Below are 27,240 nucleotides of genomic sequence, written 5' to 3'. Positions count from 1 at the left end.
GCTCAGGAATCAGGAAAACTTCTGCGTTTGTGGTGGCCTGTGTGGCCCCAGGTACCTGTCTGAGTACCGCTTGGGGAGGAGACAAGTTGGGGTGTCTCCCAGGGTTGCAGGGTCCTTCTAGCCGCTAGCCTTCCAGTGTGCCCCTGCCCAATGAGAGGGAGGAGGAGGGAGCGGGGAGCCCCGGAGAGGGGAGGGCGGTCCCTGAGAGGGAGTTTGAAAAGAGGAAGGAAGTGGGGCCCGGCAGAGCGCCTAGCCACCCCCTGCCGGCTTCCCCACAAGACGACGCCCAGTGCCCACAGGCCCCCGACCCAACTATGGCCCCCTGGCGCAAAACTGACAAGGAGCGGCAAGGCGTAGGTAGGTGGGGCATGGGTCTGCCGCAAGGAGCAGGGCAGGTGGTGGGAGAAGGGCACCCAGGAAGATGCTGCGGACCAGCGGCGCGGGCATGGGCAGGACGTGCTGACTCAGGGTCCCAGAGCGCAGTGGCTCCCTCAGTCTGCTGCCGGGCCAGCTAGGCGGGGAAGTGGAGGCAGAGGGAGAGAAAGGTGCGCCCAGCCCGCGCCCTCTCCCTTGCGCCAGAGCACCGGCCGGTAGCCCTCTCCCCCAGTCGTTTATGCATGTCAGAGAAGTGGGCGAGCCGAGCGCTTGGCAACCTGGCCGCACGCTCCAGGCTCAGCGCTCCAAGAAGTGGACTCCATTGCCCCTTCTGGAGACTTGGCCTCCTAGAGGGAGGACCGCTCTCTTCCCAGGCTGGGCCTTGTCGGCCCGGCACGCTTCCCTCCAGCCCTCTCTAAAAGGACACCCATCTGCTGCTTCCCCTGCCTGTTCCTCCTGGGTCAGGTGACCTCTGATTTGGCAGAGCATCCAGAGGGCTCTGCAGGCTTGGGGTGTGGGGCTGGAGGATGGGACCCTTCACTCAGCCCCGGGAGCCTCAGAAGAGGTAGGCTGCATGCCAGGTTATCTGAGGATAAGCTAGAAGCCAGCCTCTTCAGCTTCAGCCATCTAAACTCCCAGAGGCCTCTGCCTCAAGCTCAGGGGCGGAAGTGGCGACTGGGGGAAGGGAGGCCGTCAGGTACTGGGACTCTTTCTACTAAGTGGCATCTGTTGTGCAACCCCCATACAAGCACTGTGGTTTTCAAACTTACGTGTGAATTTAAAAATCGCCTTGTAGCTTGTTACACAGGCAGATACCAGGCATGACCCGCAGAGATGAGGTTTCAGGAGGTCAGGGGTTGGAGTACTCAAGTGCCAAGAGTGATTGGCTGCCGGGGGAGGTCCCAAGGCCACTGTTTAGAAACACCACCCTGGAGCGCTCAACATTTATCCATTCATTTACTGGGCATTTGAAGATAAATTTTCCCCATCCATACAACAAATTGTTGTCGTGTGCCATCAATAAGTCATACAACTGACATTAGCCAAGCAATCTCAATTTCTCCATCTATAAAATGGGGAGTTTGAACTAGACTCACTAAAGACTCCAAACTTCAAAGTTTCTCTAACTCTGGCTTTTCCAGCTGGGAGGATCAGTCTAATAATCTTTGCAGGGGACAGGTCCTATGTGTGTTTGGTGGCGCAGGTGGCGGGGTGGTCGGGGAGACAGTGTGGTAGAGAAGGTGAAAGCTAAATATGAAGGGCAGAGCCAGGAGAGAAGAACTAGTAGCACCTTTTGTCTTGAGAAGAGGGTGCATTGAAGGGAACGATTAAGCTCAAAGTAAATTGAAGTCACATTTTGGAGGACTGTGAATGCCAGGCTGAGAAGTTGGGTTTTTTTTCTACTTAGGCAGTGGGGAGCCATAGAGGGTTTCTGAGGAGGGGAGGGGCACGATTAGATTTGTGCTGAAGTCAGTGTGGACGGGGCTGGGTGCACAGAGGAGGAAAGGTGCCTAGGCAGACAGAGGACAAGTTTGAAGTCCAAGGTAACTATAGCAGTTAATGGGGAGGGGGTGGGGAGAAGATTGAGTGTGTCAGACCAGAGCCCCCACCCACTGTCCCAGGAGCTGTGAATCTCCTGTGCTATGGTGGTAAAGATCACGAGCTCAGGTACTAGACTGTCTATTCTTGTATTCCAGCCTCCAACACTTCCCAGCTCTATGACTTTGGCCAACTTACTTACCTCTCCAGGCCTCAGTTTCTATGTCTGTATGATGGGCGTGAAAACAGCACCTGCTTCTTAGGATTGTGGGAGGACTTAATGAGTTAGTCCACGTAAAGTACGCAGAATGGTGATTGCACCAAGTAATGTTCACTAAATGTATATACTGTTATGTTAGACTTTGTCCCCTTCATGGGGGCACAGTTGAGGGTGTGCTGTTGCAGGATGGGATGAGGCTACAGGATGCAGGGGGTTCTCACCCTCCCTAGCAGAGGAAGTACCACCTGTGTTGACTCAGGGGTTGGGAACTCTGCTAGGCCCCAACCTCAGAGATTTCTTGAACTGGTGGTATAACTGACATTTTTTACACATACTTATAACAATGTAAGGAGCCCCAGTGGTGCAGTGGTTAAAGCAGTCGACTGCTAACTGAAATGTTGGCGGTTCGAAACTACTAGCGGTTCCTCAGTTGAAAGATGTGGCAGTCTGCTTCCATGGAGATTTATAGCCTCAGAAACCCTGTGGGGTGGCTATGAGTCAGAATCGACTCAATGACCGTGGGTTTGGTTTGAGTTTGGGTATGACAGTTCTAACTTATGGGGGGGGGGGTGGTCATAAGGCCTGTCACCCTCTAGGGGGCCAGAAAAGCACTTGTTAGGTGCCTGTCCATCAAAGGAATCCCTGCAGATGAATGTCAGAACTAATGGAAGTTATCTCCACTCTTCAGCTGCAGACTCCAGGTGGATGAAGGGAAAGGCAAGGCTTAGGTAATAGTGAGATGGGCAAGCTGAGTCATCCAATTAAAAGAGCAATAGCCTGGGAGTAGGGTGGCTGGGTTCTAGTTCTGACACCGTCATGATTTGCAGATTGATCTGCACTCTAGTTTCACTCACTGTAAGTCCAGGTATTAATACTTTTGAAGCATTCTTTTATGATGAGCTTTTAAGATAATGTGTATGTTAGTTTCCTAAGGGTGCCATAACAAATTGCCACAAACTGGGTGGCTCAAAAGAACAGAAATTTATTCTCTCACTGTTCTGGAGGCTAGAAGTCCAAAATCAAGGTGTCAACAGGAACATGCTTTCTCTGAAGGCTCTAGTGGAGAATCCATTCCACACCCTTCTTTTGACTTCTGATGCTGCTGGCATTCTTTGGAGTTTGTTGGCTTGTGGATACATCACTCTAACCTCTGCCTCTGTCATCACATGGAGTTCTCTCTGTGTGTGTCCTCTCCTCTTCTTATAAGGACAGCAGCCCTGCCCTAATCTGATATGACTTCATCTTAACTTGTTTGCATCTGCAAAGACCCTTGTCATGGATTGAATTGTGTCTCCCAAAAATGTGCGTCCACTTGGCTAGGCTGTGAGTCCCAGTATTGTGTGATTGTCGACCATTTTGTCATCTGATGTGATTTTCCTGTGTGTTGTAAATCCTACCTCTACGATGTTGATGAGGTGGGATTAGTGGCAGTTATGTTAACGAGGCAGGACTCAATCTACAAGATTAGGTTGTGTCTTAAATCAATCTCTTTTGAGATATAAAAGAGAGAAGTGACCAGAGGGACATGAGGGACCTCATACCACGAAGAAACAAGAGCCAGGCGAGTAGTGCATCCTTTGGACCCGGGGTCCCTGATCTGAGAAGCTCTTAGATTGATGAGAAGGAACTTCTCTGGAGCCGACAGAGAGAGAAAGCCTTCTCCTGGAGCTGACACCCTAAATTTGGACTTCTAGCCTCCTAGCCTGTGAGAGAATAAACTTGTTTGTTGAAGCCATCCACTTGTGGTATTTCTGTTATAGCAGCACTGGATAACTAAGACAACTCTATTTCCAAACAAGGTCATATTCAGTGGTTTAGAGCTTGGCTGCTAACCAAAATGTTGGCAGTTCGAATCCACCAGCCACTCCTTGGAAACCCTACGGGGCAGTTCTCCTCCATCCTAGAGGGTTGCTGTAAGTTGGAATCAACTCAAGGGCAATAGATTTGGTAGTTAGGACTTCAGCATATCTTTTTGGAGGACACAAACTCATCCCACAACAATGAGTATGGGGACTTGGAAGAAGACAAAGAGCCAGAGCCACGCAAGGGATTAGGGGGATTCTTGGACCTTCCCCAGAGCTCTATCCTGTCCTGTTCTGTGAAGATTCAGCTCTGCTTTGCTGTTACCACAAGGAGACCTGAGCTTTGCTTTCCCATCGCTCTCTTATTTAGAGTGAGTAGCGTTTATTCATCCTTCCTGTGATCTAATGGACAAGGTCTGCCGTTGTCTACTTGTCTGGGGGCTGGATTTACAGGAGTCCGCTTCATTGCCAGAAGCACTTGCTTTCTTGGTTATCTTGCTGTCTGGTGATCCTCATGTAGATTCCTGGCCAGGTTATTTTCCTTTGTTGCTGCAGTTTTAACATGTGAGCCACCAGAGTGCCAGAGAGAACTCTCAGTTAGAAGTGTGCCCTCTGGAAGGATCTTCCATGGACAGGCAGTGTGGCTACAAAGTAAGAAAAGGTGCAGCCTCTGCCCCCAGGAATTATGTGTAAGGTTACAAGCTTGGGCTGTGAAGTCAGAACTGAGTTCAAATCTGGGATTGTTTTCTCATCTATAAAAAGAGGATAATAATAATACTATCTCATGAGATTGTTGTGATGATTTAATGAGATGATGCATGTAGAGCACTAAGCACTGTGCCTGATTCAATGGTTATTAGTGACTGAGGTCAGGGGACTTAGTGAATAGTTGCAGAGCTGAGAGAGACACAGGGTAACACATCCTAATGCCAGCTTCAAGACAGTCATGTCTTATAAGTATGTTATGGTTGGCGAGAGTGAGTCTCATGCAGCATCTTTGGCTTCAGAATACCCTTGTGAGACAGTTTATTATTATTCCCATTGTACAGATGAGGAAACCAAGGCCCAGAGTCCACATAACTTGGAAGTACTAGAGCTGGGCCTTAAATTCAGTTGACTGCAGACCCCAGGCCCTTTGCGTACACCAGGAGGGCATCTAAGAGGGGGAATATCATGGCTGGAATGCATATGGCGTTTGGGCGAAACAATAAATTTTCCAGTCTGGTTTTAGTAAATATTTGTAGTGAAAAAGAACATTGGAGAGGTAGATTATGGCCGGAGTGTAAGGGGCTTTGAGTGCCAAGCTAATGACTGTGGACTTCATTATGTGAGCACTGGGTAGCTCCTGGAGTTTTTGAGCAGAAATGTGTCTTGTAGGAAGTTAATATAATTAATGGGGTGGGGGCAGGGATTGAACGTAGAAGGGAAGTGGGTGACAAGTTTACCTGTCTGCTGACTGTTTGATTAATTAATCTAGCAGGAGTCCACTTACAGTTAACATTACCATATAGCTTTCACTATCTTAAACTTCTCTGCCCGAGAATCTGTCAGTGATGAGAGCTTTCTCTGTGGAGGAGAGAAGGGAGGGCAGAAAAGGAAGAGATAGAAAGAAAAAGTAATAGTATCAGTTATGATTAAGTTTGGCTATGGATGACAGAAAACCTCCAAAAGAATGGCTTAACTAAGCTAGAAGTTTATTTCTATCTCACATAAAAAGTCCAGAGATGGTGAGTGAAGAGCTAGTAGGGCGGCTCATACTATCTCCTGCACTGCCATCTTTGTTTGGCATGTGGCTTTTACCTCCTGGACCAAGCTGGCTGTTTAAGCTTCAACTGTCAGGTGCACCTTCCAGCCAGCAAGATGGATGAAGGGAACAAGAAGGTCATGACCCTTCCCTTTAAGGACGCTTACCCAGAGGCACGCTTGGCATTTCCTCTTATATCCTGTTGGCTAACATGTAGTCACATGATCAAACCCAGCTGCAAGGGAAGCTAGGAGATATAGTCTGTAATCTAGTCAGCCATGGATCCAGCTAAAAATTAGGAGTTCTGTTCCTAAGGAAGGAGGAGAGAAAGGATATTGAGGATGACATGGTGTTTAAGGACTATAAAAGAAAGTGTCAAAGCAAGGGTACTCTGATGGAAGGTAAGGGTAGAAAAAAGATTTGCTTAACCAGAAATTGTGCCAGCCAGGTGGATTTGTGTTGGGCCTTCAGTTTTGCTACGGAACCTGTTCTGTATGCAACTTGTCTTGTCTCTAGTTATGGTTCTGGGCGTATATGTGGTGCTGGGAAAGTTTTTGTTTTCCCTTAATTTCCCAGGGAAAGATTTATTTGAAAGGCTCTGTAAAAGCAGATAAAGAGTCTTTTCCACATCTTGGTTGCGGAGTATGGAAGAACCCATGACCATCTCCAGGTGATGCTGTTGTATCCCAGGGCCCTGGACAGAGCTGGTTCACGCAGACTGACAGATTTGGAGTGGGCACTGCTTGCTTGAGTCCCTTATGGCAAGGGTTCTTGTTACAAGGAACAAAATTCACTCAAAAAAGAGGATGGTGTGTGTGTGTGTATGAGGGGGCATATATTTCACAGGTCACGGGAATCCCATGGGAATCCACAAGCAGCCAGTCCTTGTTCCAAGAAACTGTGTGTTGCTAGCGGAGCTCTGAGTGCCCTGGATCAGTTCATAGAGACAGATCTAGAAATGTGCCCACATCATCAGACCTATCCCCCTCCAGCTGTAGCTTCTGCAACTGTGACTTGCAACCAGTGCAGAAGCTGACGGTGTCCTGGTGAGGGCAGGGGGACAGGGATGCCAGCCTGCTCTGTAAACCTGGACCTCTCTTCTCATGTCTTCTTTGCTTTACTAAACACATGGGCTCTGTTCTTTTTCTCCTCACCAGTTCCCTCTGATTCCTCCACTCCCTCATAATTCTGATATTCCAGTAACTCCATGATGGTGGCTCTGCATGCAACCAGCTCCAGCTCTGCCTGGCCTTGCAGTTTAAGCATCTACTGAACCTTCTCTCTGTGTCTATTTGTTCAAAATCCCAAGACAGAAGATCTGAGTGGCCCGACTCACCTTTTCAAGAAAGGCCACCCAATTAAGAGGTCAGTGCCAACCTCGGAACGGACCCCACTCTGCTCAGGGTGCTGCCGCTGCCTGGTGCAATGAGCTGTAGCTATGGAGTGGGCTCATGTGACTTGCGGCTCATCCAGCAGGAGCTGTGGGTGTGGACAGATTCTCTGTGGAGAAGGCAGGAGTGGAACATATATCCCAAAAACACCGAGCACAGAATTCTACCACAGAGACGCCAGTTCTTGTTGCCAAAGTCCACAATTAAGGGATAGCGAACATCATTCATGCTCCCACTTTTTCACTCATTCATTCACACTCTCATTTTTCACTCATTCATTCATTTTCATTTATTTCTTAAATATGTATTAGGCGTCTCCTATATGCCAAGCACTGTGCGAGACACTGAGCTTGCTAGAACTAGACTAATATGGTTCCTGCCCTCTTGGAGCTTGTAGTTCTTGGGGAAGACAGAAAAGAAATTTATAAACAAATAAATATATAATTACAAGTTGTGCTATGTGCTATTGTAATAATTAATGAAACGTGGTTCCATGAATGACAATATTGTGTGTGTTTGGTGGGGGGACAGTGGGAGGTGAAGGGCATTTAAATTAAATGGTCTGAGTAGTCCTCTGAGGAGTTATGGGGAAAAGGATTCCAACAGAAATGCTTGGAATTATCTTAGTAAATATGTCTTTGTTACAGAGGCAAACTGTGTCTTTGGATTGGTCTACAGAATCAGTCTGGAGGTAACGAAAACACATGGATTGGAAATTTAATTCCTTCCTACCACCAATTCCTAAGTGTCTGGGTCTCTTACTTTTTGATGCATCAGCAACTTGGGGGATGTTTAGGAGTACCTGCTAGGGCAGCTATTTTGAGTCCAATTGTGGAGATTGTCCTAAGGCCTCGGTTTATGGACCTCTCATTAGTCAGTGGCCATCCTGCCCCAATGATCGTGTGTCTGAATGAGCCTGGATGACAGATGGTGTTTTCTAAGCCTCACTTCCTTCTGACATCAGCATCCTTATATTGCTATTGTATTCTGAGATAGGCACTGTAGCCACTGTAATGTTCTGTTAACTTCTGGACCCTTGGATTTGTTTTAGAAAAGCTTACAGACCTTTAATTTAATAGTCAATTACACATGGATGCCACACCCTGTGTTCTGTAGCATATGTTCTGTAAATGGGGAATGATAATGTTCATCGCCACCCAACTCCAGAGGAATCTGGGTAGAGACACCACAGATATTCCCTTTAATAGACATTTTCCCCCTTCTCCTCACTTCCTTTAATTGGTGTGAATTGAAAAGCAGTCAGGCTGAGTTTGTGAGCTGCTTAAGACTCACTCTGTTTTTAGTTCTCCTTGGAGAAAGGCATTCCTGTCCTCTGGCCCCTACCAGGACACTGTCAGCTTCTGCATTGGTTGAAAGTTGCAGAAGCTGGGGCTGGAAGGGAATAGGGCTGATGATGTGGGCACATTTCTAGATCCTTCTCTACATACTAATCCAGGGCACTCAGAGCTCCCCTGACAACACGTAGTCCCTTGGAGCAAAACCTAAAATTGGGTAATGGAAGGAGGCATAGGTGGACAGTGTGACTGGTGTGGGTACTCCAGGACCCAGCTCAGGGTCTGGACAATGCAGATGCTTAGCAGACATTTGTGAGGGCAGCACAAGGCCTGGAAGGATCCTGACTCATAAATAGTGGGCTGTGGCAGAGTGGCATACCTGCTGCCCACTGAACCCTGAGGGTTTGCCCAGGAAGAAGGATTTTGCTGCTTGCCTTAGTGGTGGTGGCATTAAGGGGTTTGTCGTAGGAAAGAATGTTCCAGGTAGAACAGTCAATGCAATGGCTCCGAGGAGGAAGCCCCTCTGATGTGTGGGAGGCCATTGTGGCTGGGGTGGAGTAAAGGCGCAGAATAATAGGAGCTGATTCAGCGAGGGGAGATCACATTGAGTAGTGCCTTGTAGGTGTGGTAGGGACTTTAGCTTTTACTCTGAATGGAAGGGGGAATATGGTAGAGTTCTGAGCAGAATTGTAGAATGATCTGTCTTATATTTTTAAAGGATAATTCTAGCAGTCTTATGGCAAGTAGATAGAGGGGAATTAAATGTGGAAGCAGAGAGACCAGTGAGGCGGCTGCTGCAATAATCTAGGCAACGAATGGTTGTGTCTCCACCAGGCTGGTAGTGCAGTGGAGATGGTGAGGTGTCGTTAGATTCTGGATGTATGTGTCGTATGTGGAGCAAATGGGGTTTTCCTGATGGATTGGATGTGGGCATGAGAGAAAGCGAGGAGTCAAGGGTTTGGGTCTGGGCAGCTGGAACAATGGAGTTGCATACAGGACTTCCGTAGTTAAGCCCTTTCTCTATGTTGTCATTAACATCGTCCTAATAATAGCATTGCCTCGTCTTTTTATAGCATGGTGCATTTACAGAGCACTTGTGCTGTTATGTTTAACCCTCATATCTGCCCTGAGAGCTTGGAATTTTTATCGTTATCTCACCAATGAGGAAACTGACTGAGGAGCAGAGAGTTGAAGCGACTCTCCCAAGTTCACCCAGCCAGGAAGGAAAAGAGATGTACCTAGAAGCTAGATTTTCTGAATCCAAGTCCAGGGCTTTCCCACTAAACCATCATTGTACTAACAGATTTTCCTGGGTGGCTTTCTTTCCTTCTTTCTTTTTTCCTGTCTGTGATAGGGGAGTAATGCTAGAAGTTGAATTGTAAGTTTTTATGAGGATTCAAAGGAGCCCTGGTCACCAGACTGAGTCTGGCACAACTAGATGGTGCCTGTCTACCACCACTGACTGCTCTGACAGGGATCACAACAGAGGGTCCTGGACAGAGCTGGAGGAAAATGTAGAACAAAATTCTAACTCACAAAAAAAGACCAGACTTACTGGCCTGATAGAGATGGAGAAACCCTGAGAGTATGGCCCCCAGACACCCTTTTAACTCAGTACTGAAGTCATTCCTTGGGTTCACCCTTCAGCCAAAGATTAGACAGGCCCATAACACAAAATGAGGCTCGATGGGCACACCAGCCCAGGGGCAAGGAAAAGAAGGCAGGAGGGGAGAGGAAAGCTGGTAACAGGGAACCCAAGGTCAAGAAGGGGAGAGTGTTGGCATGTTGTGGGGTTGCCAACCAATGTCACAGAACAATATGTGTATTAATTGTTTAATGAGAAACTAATTTGCTCTGTAAACGTTCATCTAAAGCACAATAAAAAAAAAGAAACAAAGAAAAAAGGAGCCCTAGTAGTGCAGTTGGCCATTCAAACCCACCAGCGGCTCCACGAGAGAAAAGACCTGGCGATCTGCTCCCATAAAGATTATAGTCTAGGAAACCCTATGGGGCAGTTCTACTCTGTCATATAGGGTCACTATAAGTTGGAACTGACCTGATGGCAACAGGTTTGGTTTTTTTGATTTTTATGATTGTCTACACAGCAACAACATGACGATTCAAGGAGATAACGCATTGCAAGCACTCATCCATCCATCCATTCATTCATTCAGCATTCAAGGAGAGGTTCATTTAGTCTCTGCTTTAGGACAAGTACTGACTGTATGATACTGAATGAAACAGACAAGGACCCTTCAAAGCTTAAACTCAAGTGGGGCAGTAGTTGTTAAACATACGACAGCAAAGGAATAAATATAAATTGTATAAGGGCTCTGAAGCAAAAGACTAAGGTGCGGTTAGTACTAACAATGGGGTGGAGATGGGGACTGTCTTTAGATGGGATGGTCAGAGATATCTTCTCTGAGGAGCTGGCATTTGAGCTGGAGGAAGAGTAGAAACCAAGGAGGTGAGGAGCTGAGAGAGGCAACAGGTTGTGTTAATGGCCCAAGGTGATAAGGAGCCTAGTGACGCCAGCAGAGCATAAGCCCTCTCTACACTGGCTATTATTTATAACACTTAATATTACTGCTGGAGTGGGGTCATAAGGAGCTCTGGTGGCGCAATGGTTAAGTGCGTGACTGCTAACTGAAAGCTCTGGGGTTTGAACCCACCAGTGACTCTGTGGGAGAAAAGACCTGGCGATCTGCTCTCATAAAGATTACAGCCTAGGAAACAATTTGGGGCAGTTTTACTCTTTCCTCCAGAGTTGCTGTGAGTTGGGATCCACTCGCTGGTGCACAGTAGCAATAACAACAAGGTAGAGTCATTCGCAAGGACCCAGGTATTCAGCCATCTTTCCTATCATCCTTAGAGCCCTTATCAGTTCCTTTTATCATTTTACTTCTATGTTCCCAAAGGGCTTTGAAGCAGACCTTTGTACCCCTTTCCTGGCCTCCTGTGCTTGACCTTATTGCTTGTAAGCTTCTTCTCCCCTCCACATAACTAGACCCATCTCACACTGTTTCTCTGCCACCCACACCAGTGCACTCAGGCCTCCCCTAATTTCACAGGGACAATGACTGGGAAATTCATTCAGATAGCTAAATGGAACAGGATGGCCCTTAGAGCCCACCTCTCTCCCCAAACGGGCTGCCTGGTCAGTTAAAAGTGACTTTCTGGAGACACTGCCTCCACTTTTGCGTCCCAACGCTGAGGAAAAATGCCAAATGCCCCTCCCGATGAACATTTCAGACCTGGTAGATCAAAGCGACAGCGCTGTGGTGATGGGTGGAGGAGACACTTGGGGGCTGGCAGGGCCTTACACCTCTAAATTCTTGTCTGCTGCTGCCTACCCTATCCATGAAAATCAGCTTTTTTTTTAAAGATAGTATAAAAAAACAAAAATGTTGCCGTCAAGTCAATTCCGACTCACAGCGACCCTATAAGACAGTATAAGACAACCCATTCTGTGGCCCACCTCTCCCCAGCATGCACATATAACTGCGTACCAAAAGTCTTCCCCATTTTATTTAATTTTCCCAAAAACTTTGAGGTAGACAGTGTCGATGTCATACCCCTTTTACGATTGGGGTTTAGAGAGTCAATCGCAGATCATCACATGGTTGAAAATAATTTTGAAGCAGAGATTTGAACCCCGGGATGTGGCCCTAGAACCTGTAATCTTTACTACTAACAACAAGGACTCCCCTATACAAAGGCCACAGTGGCTCCTTGTTACCTGGAGACTAGCCTCCAAACTCTCCAGCCAACTAAACAGTCCTCCATAGACCGTCTTTCTCTGCCTTATTTCTTTCTTTACCCTGTATGCCTTTGTGCTTCAGACACATTAAAGTAACTTTTTCCAGCTCACCTCTTGTTTCTTTGCTCAGGCTGTTTCCCTTCATGGAATGCTGTCACTCTTCCCTTCTTCTGCTCCCCAGTTTCTGCAGGATTCAGTTTTCTCTTCCTGGGACTTCAGGGTCTCATTGAAATGCAGCCTGTCTCAGGCAGCTTTCTCACACCTCATCCCTGGAAGAGACCTCTTTCTGTTCTATTGGAGTCCTCACTTTTTGCCTTGTCTTTTGGTTATGTAGCTACATATCATCTCCCCCACTAGAGGGTGCATTCTCTCAGGGCAAGGCCCTATTGGGGTCAACTTTGAGTCCATCAAGCACCCAATGCCATAGCAGGAACATGGTAGGTCAGAGAAACTAATATTTATTGCAACATGGGACCCCTTGGGAATCTGATGGAAGCTGTAAACCCTCTGCCCACAAAAAATGTGACATATGCAGTTCTGCATTACAATATCGTCAAAGCCCAGTCATGTCCCAGTTCAGGTCCCTGGTAAAAGGTGCTGAGTAACGTTTAGTAAACTAATACAAGACACAGGGCCAAGGCATTCTACCCAAGATGTGAATTCTTAGAACCAGGAGCTGCCAGGAGTCAAAAAACTATTTTTATCATCTATTCAGATCAATTAAGTTCAGTAAGTCTCTATTAAGTGATGGTCTTGATCTCAGAATTGGGACCCAGAGCTAAACAAAACATAGTCCTTGCCATTAGGAAGTTTACAATTTGGTAGTTATCTCTTCATGTACAAGGTGGCAAAGAGAACCGATGGTACTAGTGCCCCCATTTCCCAGGTCAGAGAGTGCGCACTCCTTGCTACAAGTTTCTCTAGCTCCTGGCGTCACCATCACATTTCATTGCAGCTTTGTGTTTAATTATCTGGGATCCTCCCAGAATGTAAATGCCATGATGGTGAGCCTGTGGCTCTTGGTCTTCTCCAGCATAGCGTGCCTGGCACAGAGCAGATGCTTAATTAGTATTTGTTGATTGGATAGATGGATGGATGGGAGGATGGATGGATGGAAGGATGGATGGATGGACGGATGGGTATAGATTGATGGATGGGTGGATGGTTAGGTGGGTGATAGGTAGGACAGTGGGTAGGGCAGGTTAGAAATGATGAGATTTTTACTATCTGGTGGCTTCATAGGGTACATATGGGCTGAGCTGCCTCATCTAGCCTTTGTCTCCCTACCTCACCCCCTTCCCTGTCAGAAGGCTAGGTCCTGTGAGAGCAGCTCGCAATAAATGGGGTGTTCTTGAATTCTTCTGATAAATACCTGGAACCCTACAGTTGATCATTGCACTGAGTCCCGCAGTTCTCCACCCTGAGACTCCATTAGAATGGCCCTGCTTCGTCCCTTTCTGGGCCTGTGAATACACCAAGCTAATTTCCCTTCCCTTCTCCCCCTACCCCGTCACCTCCTCAAGGGTTCTCACTTCAGTTCTTCCTCTTGCCCTTCCTCTGCCCCTCCCTCTCCCTCTAGTCTCACTTCCTTCATGGGGCCTCTGTTGCTGTCTGTCCTCTGAGAGCTTACAGCTGATATGGCCTGGGTGACACCACCACACAGCTTAGCCCTTCATTTTCAAGATGGCTCCTTGTTTCTTGTGTGTTCATTTTGTCTCTTCAACTAGAATTTCACAAAAGCTCCAGGAGAGCAGGAGCCATCCTGCTCACCCCATCTTCTACCTTTCAAGAGGGCTAGACACGCTGTGCATTGGAGGGGGCATTGATTTGGTTGATTTCATCGTAAAGCCTCTTTTCTCACTCTTTAGTGTGTGTGGGAGTGTATGAGTACGTGCAGGGTCCGATTACCTTGCTTACTGGGTAATTTGTCCTTGTCAGGGATTGTAAACTTGAAAACAGGCTTTGATTCTGTAAGAAGGTGCTGTGGGGTTGGGAGAGAGACATGCCAGTCCTACCTAGGAGCAGAATCTTTGATGTGGTGAAACAATGTGAAATTGTTCACTACAGATGATCTGGTGAGCAAGATAAGCACCGTCAGACATGTCAGCACTGTGCTTACCTTGCCTGTTGGCTAATCCGCCCCAGAGTGTGTGCGAATGTGTATGTGAGTGTGTGTGCATGTGCCTACAGGCATGCAGGCAAGGGAGATGGAAAGGAGAGAGCGAAATCCCAGCATGATGTTTTAGAGTAGAATTTCTCAACCTCAGCACTCTTTTTTTAAATTTTTTTAAATTTTTTCCCATACGAAAATTTATGTATACATTCTTATGTGATTCTAATTGCTCTCCCCATACTGTGACAGCACACTCCTCCTTTCCACCCCTGATTCCCCATGTCCATTCAACCAGCTCCTAGCCCTCTCTGCCTTTTCATCTCACCTCCGGACGGAAGCTGCCCGTTTAGTGTCTTGTATCTACTTGAGCTAAGAGGCACACTCCTCACGAGTATCACTTCATGTCCCACAGTCAGTCCAATCCCTGTCTGAAGAGTTGGCCTCGGAAACTGTTTTAGTTCTGGGCTGATAAAGAATCCAGGGAACATGCTTTCTGGGGTTCCTCCAGTCTCAGTCAGACCACTAAGTGTGGTCTTCTTACTAGAATTTGAGTTCTGCATCCCACCTTTCTCCTGCTCCATCTGGGACTCCCTGTTGTGTTCCCTGTCAGGGCAGTCATTGGTGCTAGTGGGGCACCATCTAATTCTTCTGGTCTCGGGTGGATGAAGTCTCTGATCAACTTCAGTACTCTTGACATTTTGGGCTGGATACTTTTTGTTGTGGGACTGTCCTGTACCTTACAGGAAGTTCAGTGGCATCCCTGGCCTCTACCCACTAGATACCAGTAGTATCCCCCCTCCCAAGTTGTGACAATCAGAAATAGCTCCAGACATTGCCAGATACCCTGGGCTGGGGTGGTGATGCCAAGCTCACTTCTGGTTGAGAACCACTATTTTAGAAGACTCATTGGAATTCCAACTTTCCTCTTGTTGGCTAGGCATACCACTTTGGCCCACTAAAAACTGAGCACAGGAATACGCAGATCATAAAACTGTTTGCAGATCCAGTAAGGAACTTAAAGCACCTGGTGTAAGTACATATCCATGAGTGAGAGGCGGTGTGGTGCAATGGAATGTGCTCTGGAGCCAGCCTGCTTGGGATAAAATCCTTGCTCGGCTATTTCCTAACTGTGTGTCCCTAGGCTGGTCACCTGGCCTTACACTACCTCAGTTTTCTCATCTGTAAGGTAGAGATGATGATAATTGTACCCACCACAAGAAATGTGGTGCAGAGTAAATAAATAGGCTACTGTGTACAAAGCCCTTGGAATAGTGTCTGGTTCATAGCAAGTGTTCAGTAGAGTTAGCTTTTATTATACTTCCTCTACTCTCTCCTGGTTGTTGGAGGAACATCAACAACCCTCTGCCTGTGTTCTCCCGCGTCATTCACTGCTGACTTGAACGGGGTTTGAGTTCTGGATGCCCCTAGAAGCTTCTGCTATGTCACTACAGTTGCCTTGCTGATGCAAATTCAGGACATTGCCTCTGTGCTGAGGCTGTGGCTGTCAACACCTTGTCCAGGGATTTTAGGCAAAGTGCTTGTGCATTTCAATGAGCCGGTGCCACTTGATTCCAAAATGGGCCTGCCAGCTAGATCTGTTTCCCCTCTGGAATGGAGACCCTCCAAACCCCAGCTCAGGGACTGGAGGTGTGAGCTGCAGGCAATTACATTTTTTCTCCATTGTTTTTGTGCCTCTTCTGTGACCACGTGTCCAAACTCTGTTAACACTTGGTGTTGGCTGAAGCTTTTGTTTTCAAACATGTCGGCAAATGGCAGGGTCCCAGATGAGGTATGAATCCATTTTGAAAGGTCACAGGGCAGTTGATGGCTGCAGTCAAAACTGACAGCCCAGCTGGGTCAGCATCTCTTGAAGCAATCCCAAGAAACGCAAAAAAGAGCTTAGCCAGAAGAAGGGATATACCTGCCCTTTGTGTTCGTTCATGTCCTTTCAGTTCAACAAGTAATTATTGAAAGCTTAATTAATATTGATTGAGCTTCTACTGAGGGCTGAGTTCTGTTCTTGGCACTGGGAATTCAGTGGTGAACAAGACGACACAGTCTCCACCCTCACTGAGGCTGGAGGGTAAGACAGGCAATAAACAAGTGCCAACCAGTAAAACCAGTTGCTGTTGCGTGGACTTCAGCTCATGACAACCCTGGATCATGGTGACCCCATGTGTTTCAGAGTAGAATTGTGCTCCACAACCCTATGGAGTGGTCTCCAAGCTTCAGCTTTTGAGTTAGCAGCTGGGTGTGTTAACCATTTACATCACCCAGGAACTCCTGGAGGAATATATATACCCAATGCCATTGAGTCGATTCTGACTCATAGCGACCCTAAAGGACGGAGTAGAACTGCCCCATAAGGTTTCCAAGACTGCAAATCTTTACAGAAGAAAACTGCCACATCTCTCTCTTTTGGAGCGGCTGGTAGTCCAAATGGCCAATACTTTGGTTAGCAGCCGAGTGCTTTAACCACTGCACCACTAGGGCTCCTAGAGGAATTTCTAGAAAGGGTTATACACCAGAGGTTCAAGGCCACCCAAAAGTTGCCTCGGAAGAAAGGCCTGGCAATCTATTTCTGAAAAATTGGCCGTTGAAGATCCTATAGAGCACAGTTCTACTCTGAGACACACATGGAATTGTCATGAGTTGGAATCGACTTGATGACGACTGCTTTTAAAGAAGTACAGTACGTATATAATAATAAGTGATGTCAACAATGGCCTGATCAGGGAGGCAAGGACTCTAGACTCAGATTTGGATTTGAATCTATTTTCTATTACTTTCTAGCTGTGTGGCTATGGGCAACTTCCTTAACCTCTCTTTGAGCTTCAATTTCCTCATTATTACATGAAGGGTAAGACCTTGGAGGGTCACTGTGAAGATTAAATGAACTGATGGAAGAAAAATGCTAGGGATTTTGTCTGTCTTGTCTATCACTATAACCCTAGTACCTAGAATAATACTTGACACATAGTAGGTGCTTAAATGAATGTTTGTTGAAAAACTGTGGAATGAGTTCTTAGTACATAGTATGTGCTCAATAAAGGTTTACCATTTTCTTGGGAAGCAGGGCAGTGGTTAGAATTCAGACTTCCACATATATATATGTATGTGTGTGTATGTAACATTAAGTGGGTAAACTATTTGCCTTCCCTATTCCTCAGTTTTCTCATCTACAAATTGAAGAGAAACATTGTATTTAGCTGCTAACAATGTATAAAGCTCACACTCTCCCCACCATGCCCCTTTGTTTCTATGAGCTATTAGTGCTGTAACAATGGTGTTTACTTACTTTTTTACCTTGTTATTAGCTGCTGTTCAGTTGGTTCCCAACTCATGGTCATTGTGATCCATAGGGTTTTCACGGGCTAATTTTTGGAAGTAGACTGCCAAACCTTTCTTCCTGGTCTGTCTTAATCTGGAAGCTCTGCTGCAACTTGTTCATCGTCATAGCAACACATAAGCCTCCACTGACAGAAGGGTGGTGGCTACTCATGAGCTGCGTTGGCTGAGGATCAAACCTTAGTCTGCCGCATGGAAGGGAAGAATTCTATCACTAAACTACCACTGTCTTCGATTTCTACCTTATTTCTCTCCGTTTGGGCCTGATGAGCAGAGTACTTCAATACATTCAGGTACAATTGGTGACTGATCAGTGGATTAGATTTCCACGGTTCTTAAAGTTCTCCCTGCTTCAAAATCATTGCTCCTACTGGCTTGCCAACTCAGGATTTCCAATAGCAGAATCCTCTTTGAGTTCATGACTGCAGATGGCCCCCTGGCCATTGGGACACCCTTTTGATCCTCAGCCGTTAAGTACTTTGGTCTGGGTGGTCTTGTCGGTAACCAACTGTTGCCTTGGTTGCAGGATGGAGTACTGTGATACAGGGAGAGGCCAAGCCCTCCATGGAGAAGGTGTCACTATTCTCCAGAACGTGAGACCACATAGGAAGGGTGAAGCTGGAATGGGTATCTTTGATTATGACAGAGGGCCTGTGGGGCTGTGGGCAGTCTTCTTCCACTTGCCAGTCTTCTGTGGGTGGGTGGGGTGGAGGAGTTACGATTTAAGCAACTTTTGTTTATTCTTTGTCCTTATGTTTTCTGCACTTTCCATCTGTTACTCAAAAGTTGAGAGTGCTTGGCTCTGCAGGGAGCTGGGAAGAAGATGCCTTGTTCCTTTGGTGGTCAGAAACAACCCAGGCGAGGGCCAGAGATAACCATCAAGCTTTAGCAAGGAGTGGCATTCTGGCTCAAAGTTTCCTATTAGTCATTTAGAAAACAGCAGAATTAGGTATTGGTATGCAAAGCCACTTCCTATGTCAGTGATGTCTGCTTTTCCTGAAATGAAGCCTTAAGAACACAGACCCGTTATTCAAAGGCAGAAATACATTTGTAAATTAAATGGAAACGTCAGTTACTTGCATTTTCATATGTGAATCCTTGGAATGAACACAAGCCTTCAGGTTGAATACCAAGGGGCAAAATCTATCCAAGACATCTTCTTAAGCCCATCGATTAGAACCTTCTCACCTGACAGAGCTGGGCAGAGGGCGAGGGAAGAGATTCTTGGGGAAAGCCATGGATGAGACAGTCAGGGAAAAAAAAACAGTTTTGCCTCATCCTCAGATATCTGATCAACAGACCTAATTTGCTAGTACTCCAGTGGCAAATGGAGCCCTGGTGGCACAGTGGGTAAGAGCAATGGCTGCTAACCAAAAGGTCAGCAGTTGGAATCCACCTTGGAGGCCCTATGGGGTAATTCTGCTCTGCCCTATAGGGCCTGTGTGAATCGAAATCCACTCAGTGGCAAGGGGTTTGGGTTTTTGGTTCCAGTGGCAAACACATATTATAGATGGTTTTCTTCTGATAGAAACCTCAGTGGCTTCCACAGCCCCATGGTGGCAAATTCTGGCCAGACCTCTGGGACTGGAGGGACCAGGGAGTGGGAGTCTGTGAAGCGAGGACACGGGCAAACTGGAGCATGTCCAAGTGCAAGCTGCCTGTGTGGGGAGAGGCTTGAAATCAGGCCAAGTGTGGAATGAAAGAAGAAACAGGCCATGTTTATGCAGGAGGAGAGAAGCCTCAGCATCTCATGAGGACCATCTCAACATTTGCTTTTGGACCAAAGATTAATTTTATTCAGTGTTGACCGACAGTAGCATTGGTTGCAAACTGCAGGGAAGCAGATTTAAACGTGACATAAAGAAGGGCTCCAAATGAGTTAGTGTTCCAAATGGTTGCTTTAGGAGGTAATCATAATGATAATAAAAATCATAGCAACTACATTTTATTGAGGGAATCCCTGGGTGGTGCAGGTTGTTAAGCGCTTGACTACTAGCTGAAAGGTTGGCAGTTCGAATCTGCCCAGAGGTGCCTTGGAAGACAGGCCTGATGATCTGCCTCTGAAAGGTGACAGCCTTGAAAACCCTATTGAGCAGTTCTCGTCTGCACACATGGGTCTCCATGAGTCAGAATCCACTTGACCGCAACTAACAACAACAACAATCCTTTATTGAGCGCTTACTATGGGCCAGACAGAGTCAAGCTCTTTATGAGCATTCAACTCAGCTGAGCCTCCTGGAAACCCTGCAAGGGAGGGATCGTTTTCGCCGCCATTCTATGGCTGGGGAGGCTGAGGCTCAGGAAGGTGAAGTCACTTGCACAAGAAGGCTGCCAGTGGCCCATTCAGTGCCTTTGTGTGGATTACAGAAAGACACTGCTCTTCTGGTAGACACAGCCCCTGGGCAGGGGCAGGCCTTGGAAGCAGACTACAGGCTGAATGTTAGCCTCCACGGCTGTCTTGTCTGGGTTGCCTTGGGCCAGGCACCATCTGTGCCATTGCGTGCTGCGGCTCTGGGCTTGAGACCATTTCCAGTTGTCATTGAGTCTATTCCAACTCATGGCCATCCCATGTGGGTCAGAGTAGAAATGGGCTCCATAGGGTTTTCAATGGCTGATTTTTTGGAAGTAGATCACCAGGACTTTTTTTCTGAGGCACCTCTGGGTGGACTCAAACCTCCAACTTTTCAGTTAGCAGCTGAGTGTGTTAACCATTTGCACTACTCAGGGACTTCAGACTTGTGACCAGAATCAGCAAATGGCAGAACTGGTCTCAATAGCCAGGTCTACCCAACTCCAGAGACCCAGGCTCTTAACTCCCGAGCTTTTTCAAGATTTTCCATCCCTATGAATACCTACAAAGGCTACTTGGACCCTTGGTGAAAGGACTGAATGGTGTAGGAGTTTGGACTAAACAGCCTGTAAGGGCTCTTCTGCTCATGTTTGAAATCATTCCTTTAGCTTGAGGTATTGTCACCCTCCACAGCCTAGAGTGAATTAGTTCTTCTAAGCATTTCCTAGGGCAGTCAACCAAGAGGGGTTAGTTGAGAGCTGAAAAAGGGAGGTTCAGGGCATGGGGCATGCCTAGGGGCCAGCTGGCCAAGTCAGGACGGCGAGGCAGAGGCAACCCTGGGAGGCCGTGTGGTCATGGTGATGGCGGGCCCAGGGCACAGGGATGAGACAGAGTCCCAAGTCCAGGCTGGTTCGTTTCTCCCATCTTTTATTCCTCAGCTTCCTCCTCTGGAAAACAAGGGTTGACTCATTTAATCAAGAGTTTTTACAGCTCTAAGACTTGAAGATGCCTGATTTGGGGACCAGCACATAGTAGGGCATTTGACATGCCACAAGGCAGCTGCTCACCTGCATCTGTTTATACCCACACGGTGGGAGACTTGGGCCCAGTCCCTATGGTTTTACATCCATACAGTGGAACTTCCTAGATAACGTTGCCTACAGCCCAGCTTGGCTTTTTTCTTCTGCTGCTTCACTCATTCTCTCTGTTCTTTTTCTCTACCAGTTTTGTAGCAAACCCATTGCACTCTTTTACAGAATATTCTGGCATTCTCGGTGTGTTCTGTTCGCCTTCTGGCAGAGCTCCCTCCTTTACTGAATTCAGGTATTCATCACCAGATATTGACAGCTACCCCTTACTGAGCACTCACTATGCCTCAGGCCCTGGGCTCAGTCTCATTTAAATGTCCTGTGAGATGGGTACTGTTAGCATCCCCAGTGTAAGAAAGTGAGGCCCAGAGATACCATAAGTCAGTAGCTTTAAAGAACAGAAATTTATTTTCTCCCAGTCCTGATCACAGTCTCTGCGGTATGGCTTTCTTTCTTATCAGTAGCCCTGGGCCTTCCTTGGCTCTTAGCAATCTTCACATGGCATCTGTCTTCCCCAATATGTGTTCCCCTCTGTATCTAATCTGCTCTTTTTTTAACTCAGAAGTGATTAGGTTTAAGGCACACCCTACACTGATATGGCCCCATTAACATAACAAAGAAAACCCTATTCCCAAATGGGATTCCATCCACAAGTATACAGGTTAGGATTCTGGCGTTTTGCGGTGGTGGTGGGGACACAATTCAATCCATAACAATTGAGTAGAAGAAAGATAGACTTCCTTAGAGCATGAAGGTTGTGTGGCATTTGAGTGGTGGAGAGACTGGCATTTTAGGCTGTTGTCCCCAGGATAGAGTAATTGGGGGACAGTAAGCAGACAATCATAAAAACCGAAAAACCAAACCTGTTGCCGTCGAGTCAATTCCGACTCATAGCGACCCTACAGGACAGAGTAGAACTGCCCCATACGGTTTCCAAGGAGCGGCCAACCTTTTGGTTAGCAGCCAAGCTCTTAACCACTTCACCACCAGGGCTCTGTAGACTATCATAGTGGTTGAGAATATGGAATTTGAATACCGATCTTTCTGCTGTTTCGTAGCCTGGTGACCTTGGTCAAATTGCTTAACCTCTCGGTGTCTCGGTTTCCTCACTTGTAAAATGGGATCCTAGTTTAGACCTCACAGGATGAGATGAATGGGAGGGTGTGTTGAGCACATACCTGGCAGACAGTGGGAGGTCAATGTGCAGTAGCTGTCATTCATATCCTTCTGTCACTCAGGCTGGGGTAGAGGCCTTGCGCTGGGGAGAGTCAGGTTGGTTAATGAGTGGAGGCCTGTAGGGTCCAGGCTGGGTTTGGATTAACTCCTGTGGTAGACAATGATTGGGCTGCATTGGTTTTGTTGTTAATTTAATTAATAAAGAGCAAAAGGTAGAGGAGAGTATTCCATGTTCAAGGCTGGGTTTTGGATTAACTCCCATGGTGGGCAGTGGGTTTCTGTGATGGTTTTGCCTAGGAGAATATTCAGTGCTCATTTGTAGGGAGAGAAGGAATGAGGCTGCCACAGAGGAGGAGGGAGCAGGGATTCAAGGGATCTGGAAGTCTCACCTGGCTGCCTCTCTGTTCCATTTCACAGCCATATACAACTTCCAAGGCCAAGGTGTCCCCCAGCTCTCCCTGCAGATTGGAGATGTGGTGCGAATACAGGAGACCTGCGGAGGTAAGTCCCTGCCCAGCTGCCCGCAGTTGATGGAGGCCCAGTGCTGCCTTCAGCCCCTTCTGCACCTGTACCTGTGTATGGGCTGCTAAATACATTTTGATAATATTAGCAATTAGAATTTACTGAACAAAAATGCTTTTTTTTTTTAAGAATTTACGTTTAATGCGAAGGCAAACTGGATGGTTTGATGTCCGTTAAATGCTCTCAATTTGCCGCAGCCCTGGGAATGTTTGGGCCTGTGACCCCTCCTGGATACACTTCTTTATTAATTTTAATACTATTATAAAGGAAACTAAGCATTATTAGGGTTTGAAAAGGCCAATAAATTATAACCTTGATTCTGGGAGGACTGTTATGCACAATTGTGTAGTTTGTGCACTGCACAAAGGCATGCAGCCATGGGAGTGAGCTCCCACTCCTTGCATCCAGCTGGGAGGCCTGCCTTGGGCGTAGTAGCATCTCTTTCTTCTATGTCTATTGGGTGGGCTGCATCTACCTGTAGTGGTGAGGAGGAGGGGCTTTTTAAAATTTGCACAAAGACTAATGGCCTTAAACTCAGTTGAAATCAATATATCACCTGTGTCGCTGATAAAATTGATATTAGAAGCTTGGTTTGGGTGTAGGAGCCCAATGGGCTAGTTAATGTGTCACTGTCAGTCAGCTGTCCCACCCCCCACTGGCCCAGCTGGACCCCCACAGGTCCCCCCTCCCCGGGCCTGTCCTGTAATTCCTGCTGTATGAGAGCATAGCATGAGTGGTTCTGGGTGGGTCAGAGCAAAGCAGAAAGCAGAGCGGCCTGGTTCCTTCCCTGCCAGAGAACCCATCAGATGAGTCCCTCCTCCTTCCCTGGGATGGGAGTGACAGGTCGGGAGGGGGGGCAAGAGGTAGGTGTGCTACTGTTAAGGAGACCCCCTCAAAGGGAAGCATGGAACCAGGGGAAAGGAGGCTACCTATAGGAATAGCTGTCTTTGGGTCCTTACCACATACAGGGTACTGTGCTGAGTTGTTTGTAACACCTTATGCTAGTAACTCCTCACAACAACCCACGAGACAGGTATTATCACCTCCAGTGCGGGATTAGCTGTATGCAACTTCCAAGACAACTGGGCCCCCTGCTCTCTCTGCAGATTGATGCAGCAGTGCACGCACGTGTGCACGCACGTGTCCACGCACGTGTGCACGCACACACACACGCACGCATGCACATAAAACAAACAAAAAGGACTTTCTCGTAAAAAGAATTTGATATTTCAAAACAGCATTGCAGGGAGTCATCATGGGGGAAACGAGAAGTTTGTTCATCTCCCTTACATTGGGTTTATGCTTTAGTATTGTTTTTAGTTTGGATTTTATATGAGGGGATACCATGCCCTTCAGCCTCTGAAGATCCCGGTCTGGACCCAATTAAAACCTTTTACCCACAGAGTGAATGAGACTGTGGCGGTGAGGTGAGGAGACACTTTCCTAAAGACTCGGATATGTGATTCCAAACCCCACTCTCCCTTCCCTCACTGCTACCCTATCTTTCGCAGGCCCGTTTCTACCCAGAGGCAGATAACCATACTGTATGTGTCAAACCAAGGGGCAGAGAATGAAAATAACCGCAACAATAACTCTCCTGACCATCTTTTATGTGCTGGGCAGAGAGAAGGATAGCTACTTTTAAGGTGGCTCTGACTCATGGTGACCTTATTACAATAGTGCCAAACATTGCCCAGTCCTGTGTCATCCTCACAATTACCAGCATATTTGAGTCCATTGTCAGCAGTTCGAATCCACCAGGTGCTCCATGGAAACCTTATGGGGCAGTTCTACTCTGTCCTATAGGGCCTCTATGAGTTGGAATCGACTCGATGGTAATGGGTTTGGTTTTGGTTTGGTTGTGGCTAATACGCCAATCCATCTCACTGAGGGTCTCTGTCATGGATTGAATTGTGTCCCCCCAAAATATCTGTCAACTTGGGTAGGCATGATTCCCAGTATTGTATGATTGTCTACCATTTTGTCATCTGATGTGATTTCCCTGTGTGTTGTAAATCCTATCACTATGATGTAATGAGGTGGATTAGTGGTAGTTATATTGATGAGATCTACGAGATTAGATAGTGTCTTAAGCCAGTCTCTTTTGAGATACAAAAGACAGTAGCAAGCAGAGAGACAGGGGGACCTCATACACCAAGAAAGCAGTGCCAGGAGCAGAGTGCGTCCTTTGGACCTGAGGTTCCTGTGCTGAGATTCTCCCAGACCAAGGGGAGACTGATGCATCACAAGGATCTTCCTCCAGAGCCAACAGAGAGAGAAAGCCTTCCCCTGGAGCTAATGCCTTGTATTTGGACTTGTGAGAGAATAAACTTCTCTTTGTTAAAGCCATCCGCTTGTGGTATTTCTGTTATAACAGCACTGGATGACTAAGACAGTCTCTGTCACCCTTGCTGGCCTCTTCCTCACCAAACATGATGCCCTCCCCCAGCAACTGATTTCCTCTTGATGATGTTTCCAAAGCAAGCGAGTCTGACAATGTTCTATAAGGTTTTCATTAGCTAAATTTTGGAAGTAGATCACCAGGCCTTTCTTCCTAGAGTGTCTTAGTCTGGAAACTCTGCTGAAAGCTATCCACCATGGGTGACCCCGCTGGTATTTAAAATACTGGCGGCATAGCTTCCAGCATCATAGCAACCTGCAAGCCACCACAGTACGGTGGTCTTATGTGCTCCTGAATGCTGCATCCTGAGAAACAGGTATTCACAGGTGAGGAAACTGAGGCTCAGGGAGGAGAAATGACTTGCTTAAGGTCACATAGAGAGCCAATGGCTGTTTTCTATGCCCAAGTCCACATTCTCTCCTCCACCCCATGCCTGCCAAGACAGTGAAAAAAATCTTCGGTAACTGTTTTCTTTGTCGTACATTGTGAAACTCAGACTGGTGTTTGTTCATTATAAGCAGGTTCCCTGGAGAGGGAGCTTGAGGACATTAAACTCACCAACAGAGATTGCCTATAGTCGTAGCCTTACCATCCCTCTTGCCTGGCACTGCACCCCGACCCTCAGAAGGACCGCACTGGCTATTTGTCTTTGGGATTAGCATCCTTGCTTCTAATCTCTTTCTTTGGTTCTGCTTTTCCACTTTTAATTCTGTTTTATTAGTCCTATTTTAATGTGTCCTTGTAATAAGCAGCCACAACACCTTTCTGGAAGGAGCCGGGGCATATTAATTTGGTAATTCATTACCACTTCATGATTACTTTGAAAATACAATGTTAAGAAGTCTGTTAGAATGATTCTAGATATCTGAAGAATTGGTTTGCAAATTGTTAGGACTTAATCATGCATACACATGTACACATACAGAGTTTTCAAATGTGATTTATAGAGTTCTAAGGTTTCCCTGGGAGTCCCTGGGTGGTGCAAACGGTTAAGACACTTAGCTAATAACTGAAGGGTTGGAGGTTTGAATCCGCTTAGAGGTGTCTCAGAAGAAAGGCCTGGTGATCTACTTCCGAAAAACCAGCCATTGAAAACCCTATGGAACACATCTACTCTGACACATATGGGGTCTGCATGAGTTGGAATCGACTTGATGGCAACTGGTTTTAAGGTTTCCCTGAGGCCACTGGACCTTGGGCAGCTACTGGAGAGGGAGCTGTGGAGGGGTCTGAAGCCAGATCTGGTTTTGTCTGCTGTGTAGATGGGGAGTTTTACCTGTGATTATTAGGATTAAAAAAAAAAACAAACCTGCTGCCATCCAGTCGATTCTGACTCATAGTGACCCTATAGGACAGGGTAGAATTGCCCCATAGGGTTTCTAAGGAGTGCCTGGTGGATTCAAACTGCCGACCTTTTGGTTAACAGTTGTAGGTCTTAACCACTATGCCACCAGGGTTTATTATGACAGAGGGAGAAAACAAAAACAAAAAAATGGTTCCTCTGAATATATAAAAAATGTAAAAATCACAGCGTTTGTTAGTCAAAGTTAGTCAAAATGGTATAGTAGAAAGAACATGGGTGTGTCCATAAAACCCTCTTGAAGAGAATTACTTGAGCAACAAAATCCCGCCAACTAAGAGGGGAATTGAAATAAAAGAATGAAGAATTGTTCTGTTGTTACATAGGGTCGCTGTGGGTTAGTACCCACTTGAGGACAGCTAACAACACAAGAACAACAGAAAATAAAAAGCTGTGACAATAGGAGACAGTGGCGAGCATTGAGTTCCATTATATCAATTTACAAAAACTGGCATTAAAAATCATGATGTTTATGGTTACCAGAAAGAAACTTATTGTTAGGTACCTGAACAACATAAAAAAAACATAGAATTAAGAAGTGGGGAGGAGGATGGAAAAGAGTAGATTAACTTCATAACATCACTTTCACATAGAATGTCAATCAATAACATTTAAAAATAAAACATGTAATTGACAAAACCTAACCCCACCAATCTTTTAATGCTTTCCAGAAATATATTCATTTTAGAGGAGTTTTTAGGAAATCTTACTTGTGGTGAAGAAGCATTTAATTGAAGCCCAACATTTCCTTTCAGTTTCAGTTTGATTTCTCTTTCTTCTGTTAGATACAAATAAGATTAAATTTGAGATTTTTAT

The 27,240-nt window shown here is 46.5% G+C and overlaps 1 protein-coding gene across 2 annotated transcripts in view; it reads left to right on the top strand.

Moving 5' to 3' along the window:
• The first annotated feature begins 227 nt into the window (after nucleotides 1–227).
• DOCK2 (dedicator of cytokinesis 2) overlaps nucleotides 228–27,240 on the top strand; it is a 548,036-nt gene continuing 521,023 nt past the window's right edge. Inside the window, exons 1-3 of one of the 2 annotated variants that reach the window (XM_023726512.1) lie at nucleotides 337–357; nucleotides 6,881–7,045; nucleotides 22,559–22,642. Coding sequence is in view for 1 of the 2 variants with exons in the window: in XM_004371215.2 (XP_004371272.1) it covers nucleotides 315–357; nucleotides 22,559–22,642 (127 nt within the window). In the remaining variant the exon portion in view is untranslated. Of the gene's footprint in view, nucleotides 358–6,880; nucleotides 7,046–22,558; nucleotides 22,643–27,240 lie in introns of both variants that reach the window. The other variant, XM_004371215.2, reaches the window with a different exon arrangement.

Source organism: Trichechus manatus, unplaced genomic scaffold (genome assembly GCF_000243295.1).
Source record: "Trichechus manatus latirostris isolate Lorelei unplaced genomic scaffold, TriManLat1.0 scaffold00011, whole genome shotgun sequence".
Taxonomy (NCBI): domain Eukaryota; kingdom Metazoa; phylum Chordata; class Mammalia; order Sirenia; family Trichechidae; genus Trichechus; species Trichechus manatus.
Note: the sequence above shows the minus strand (reverse complement) of the source record. Positions and strands in the feature narration are given on the sequence as shown.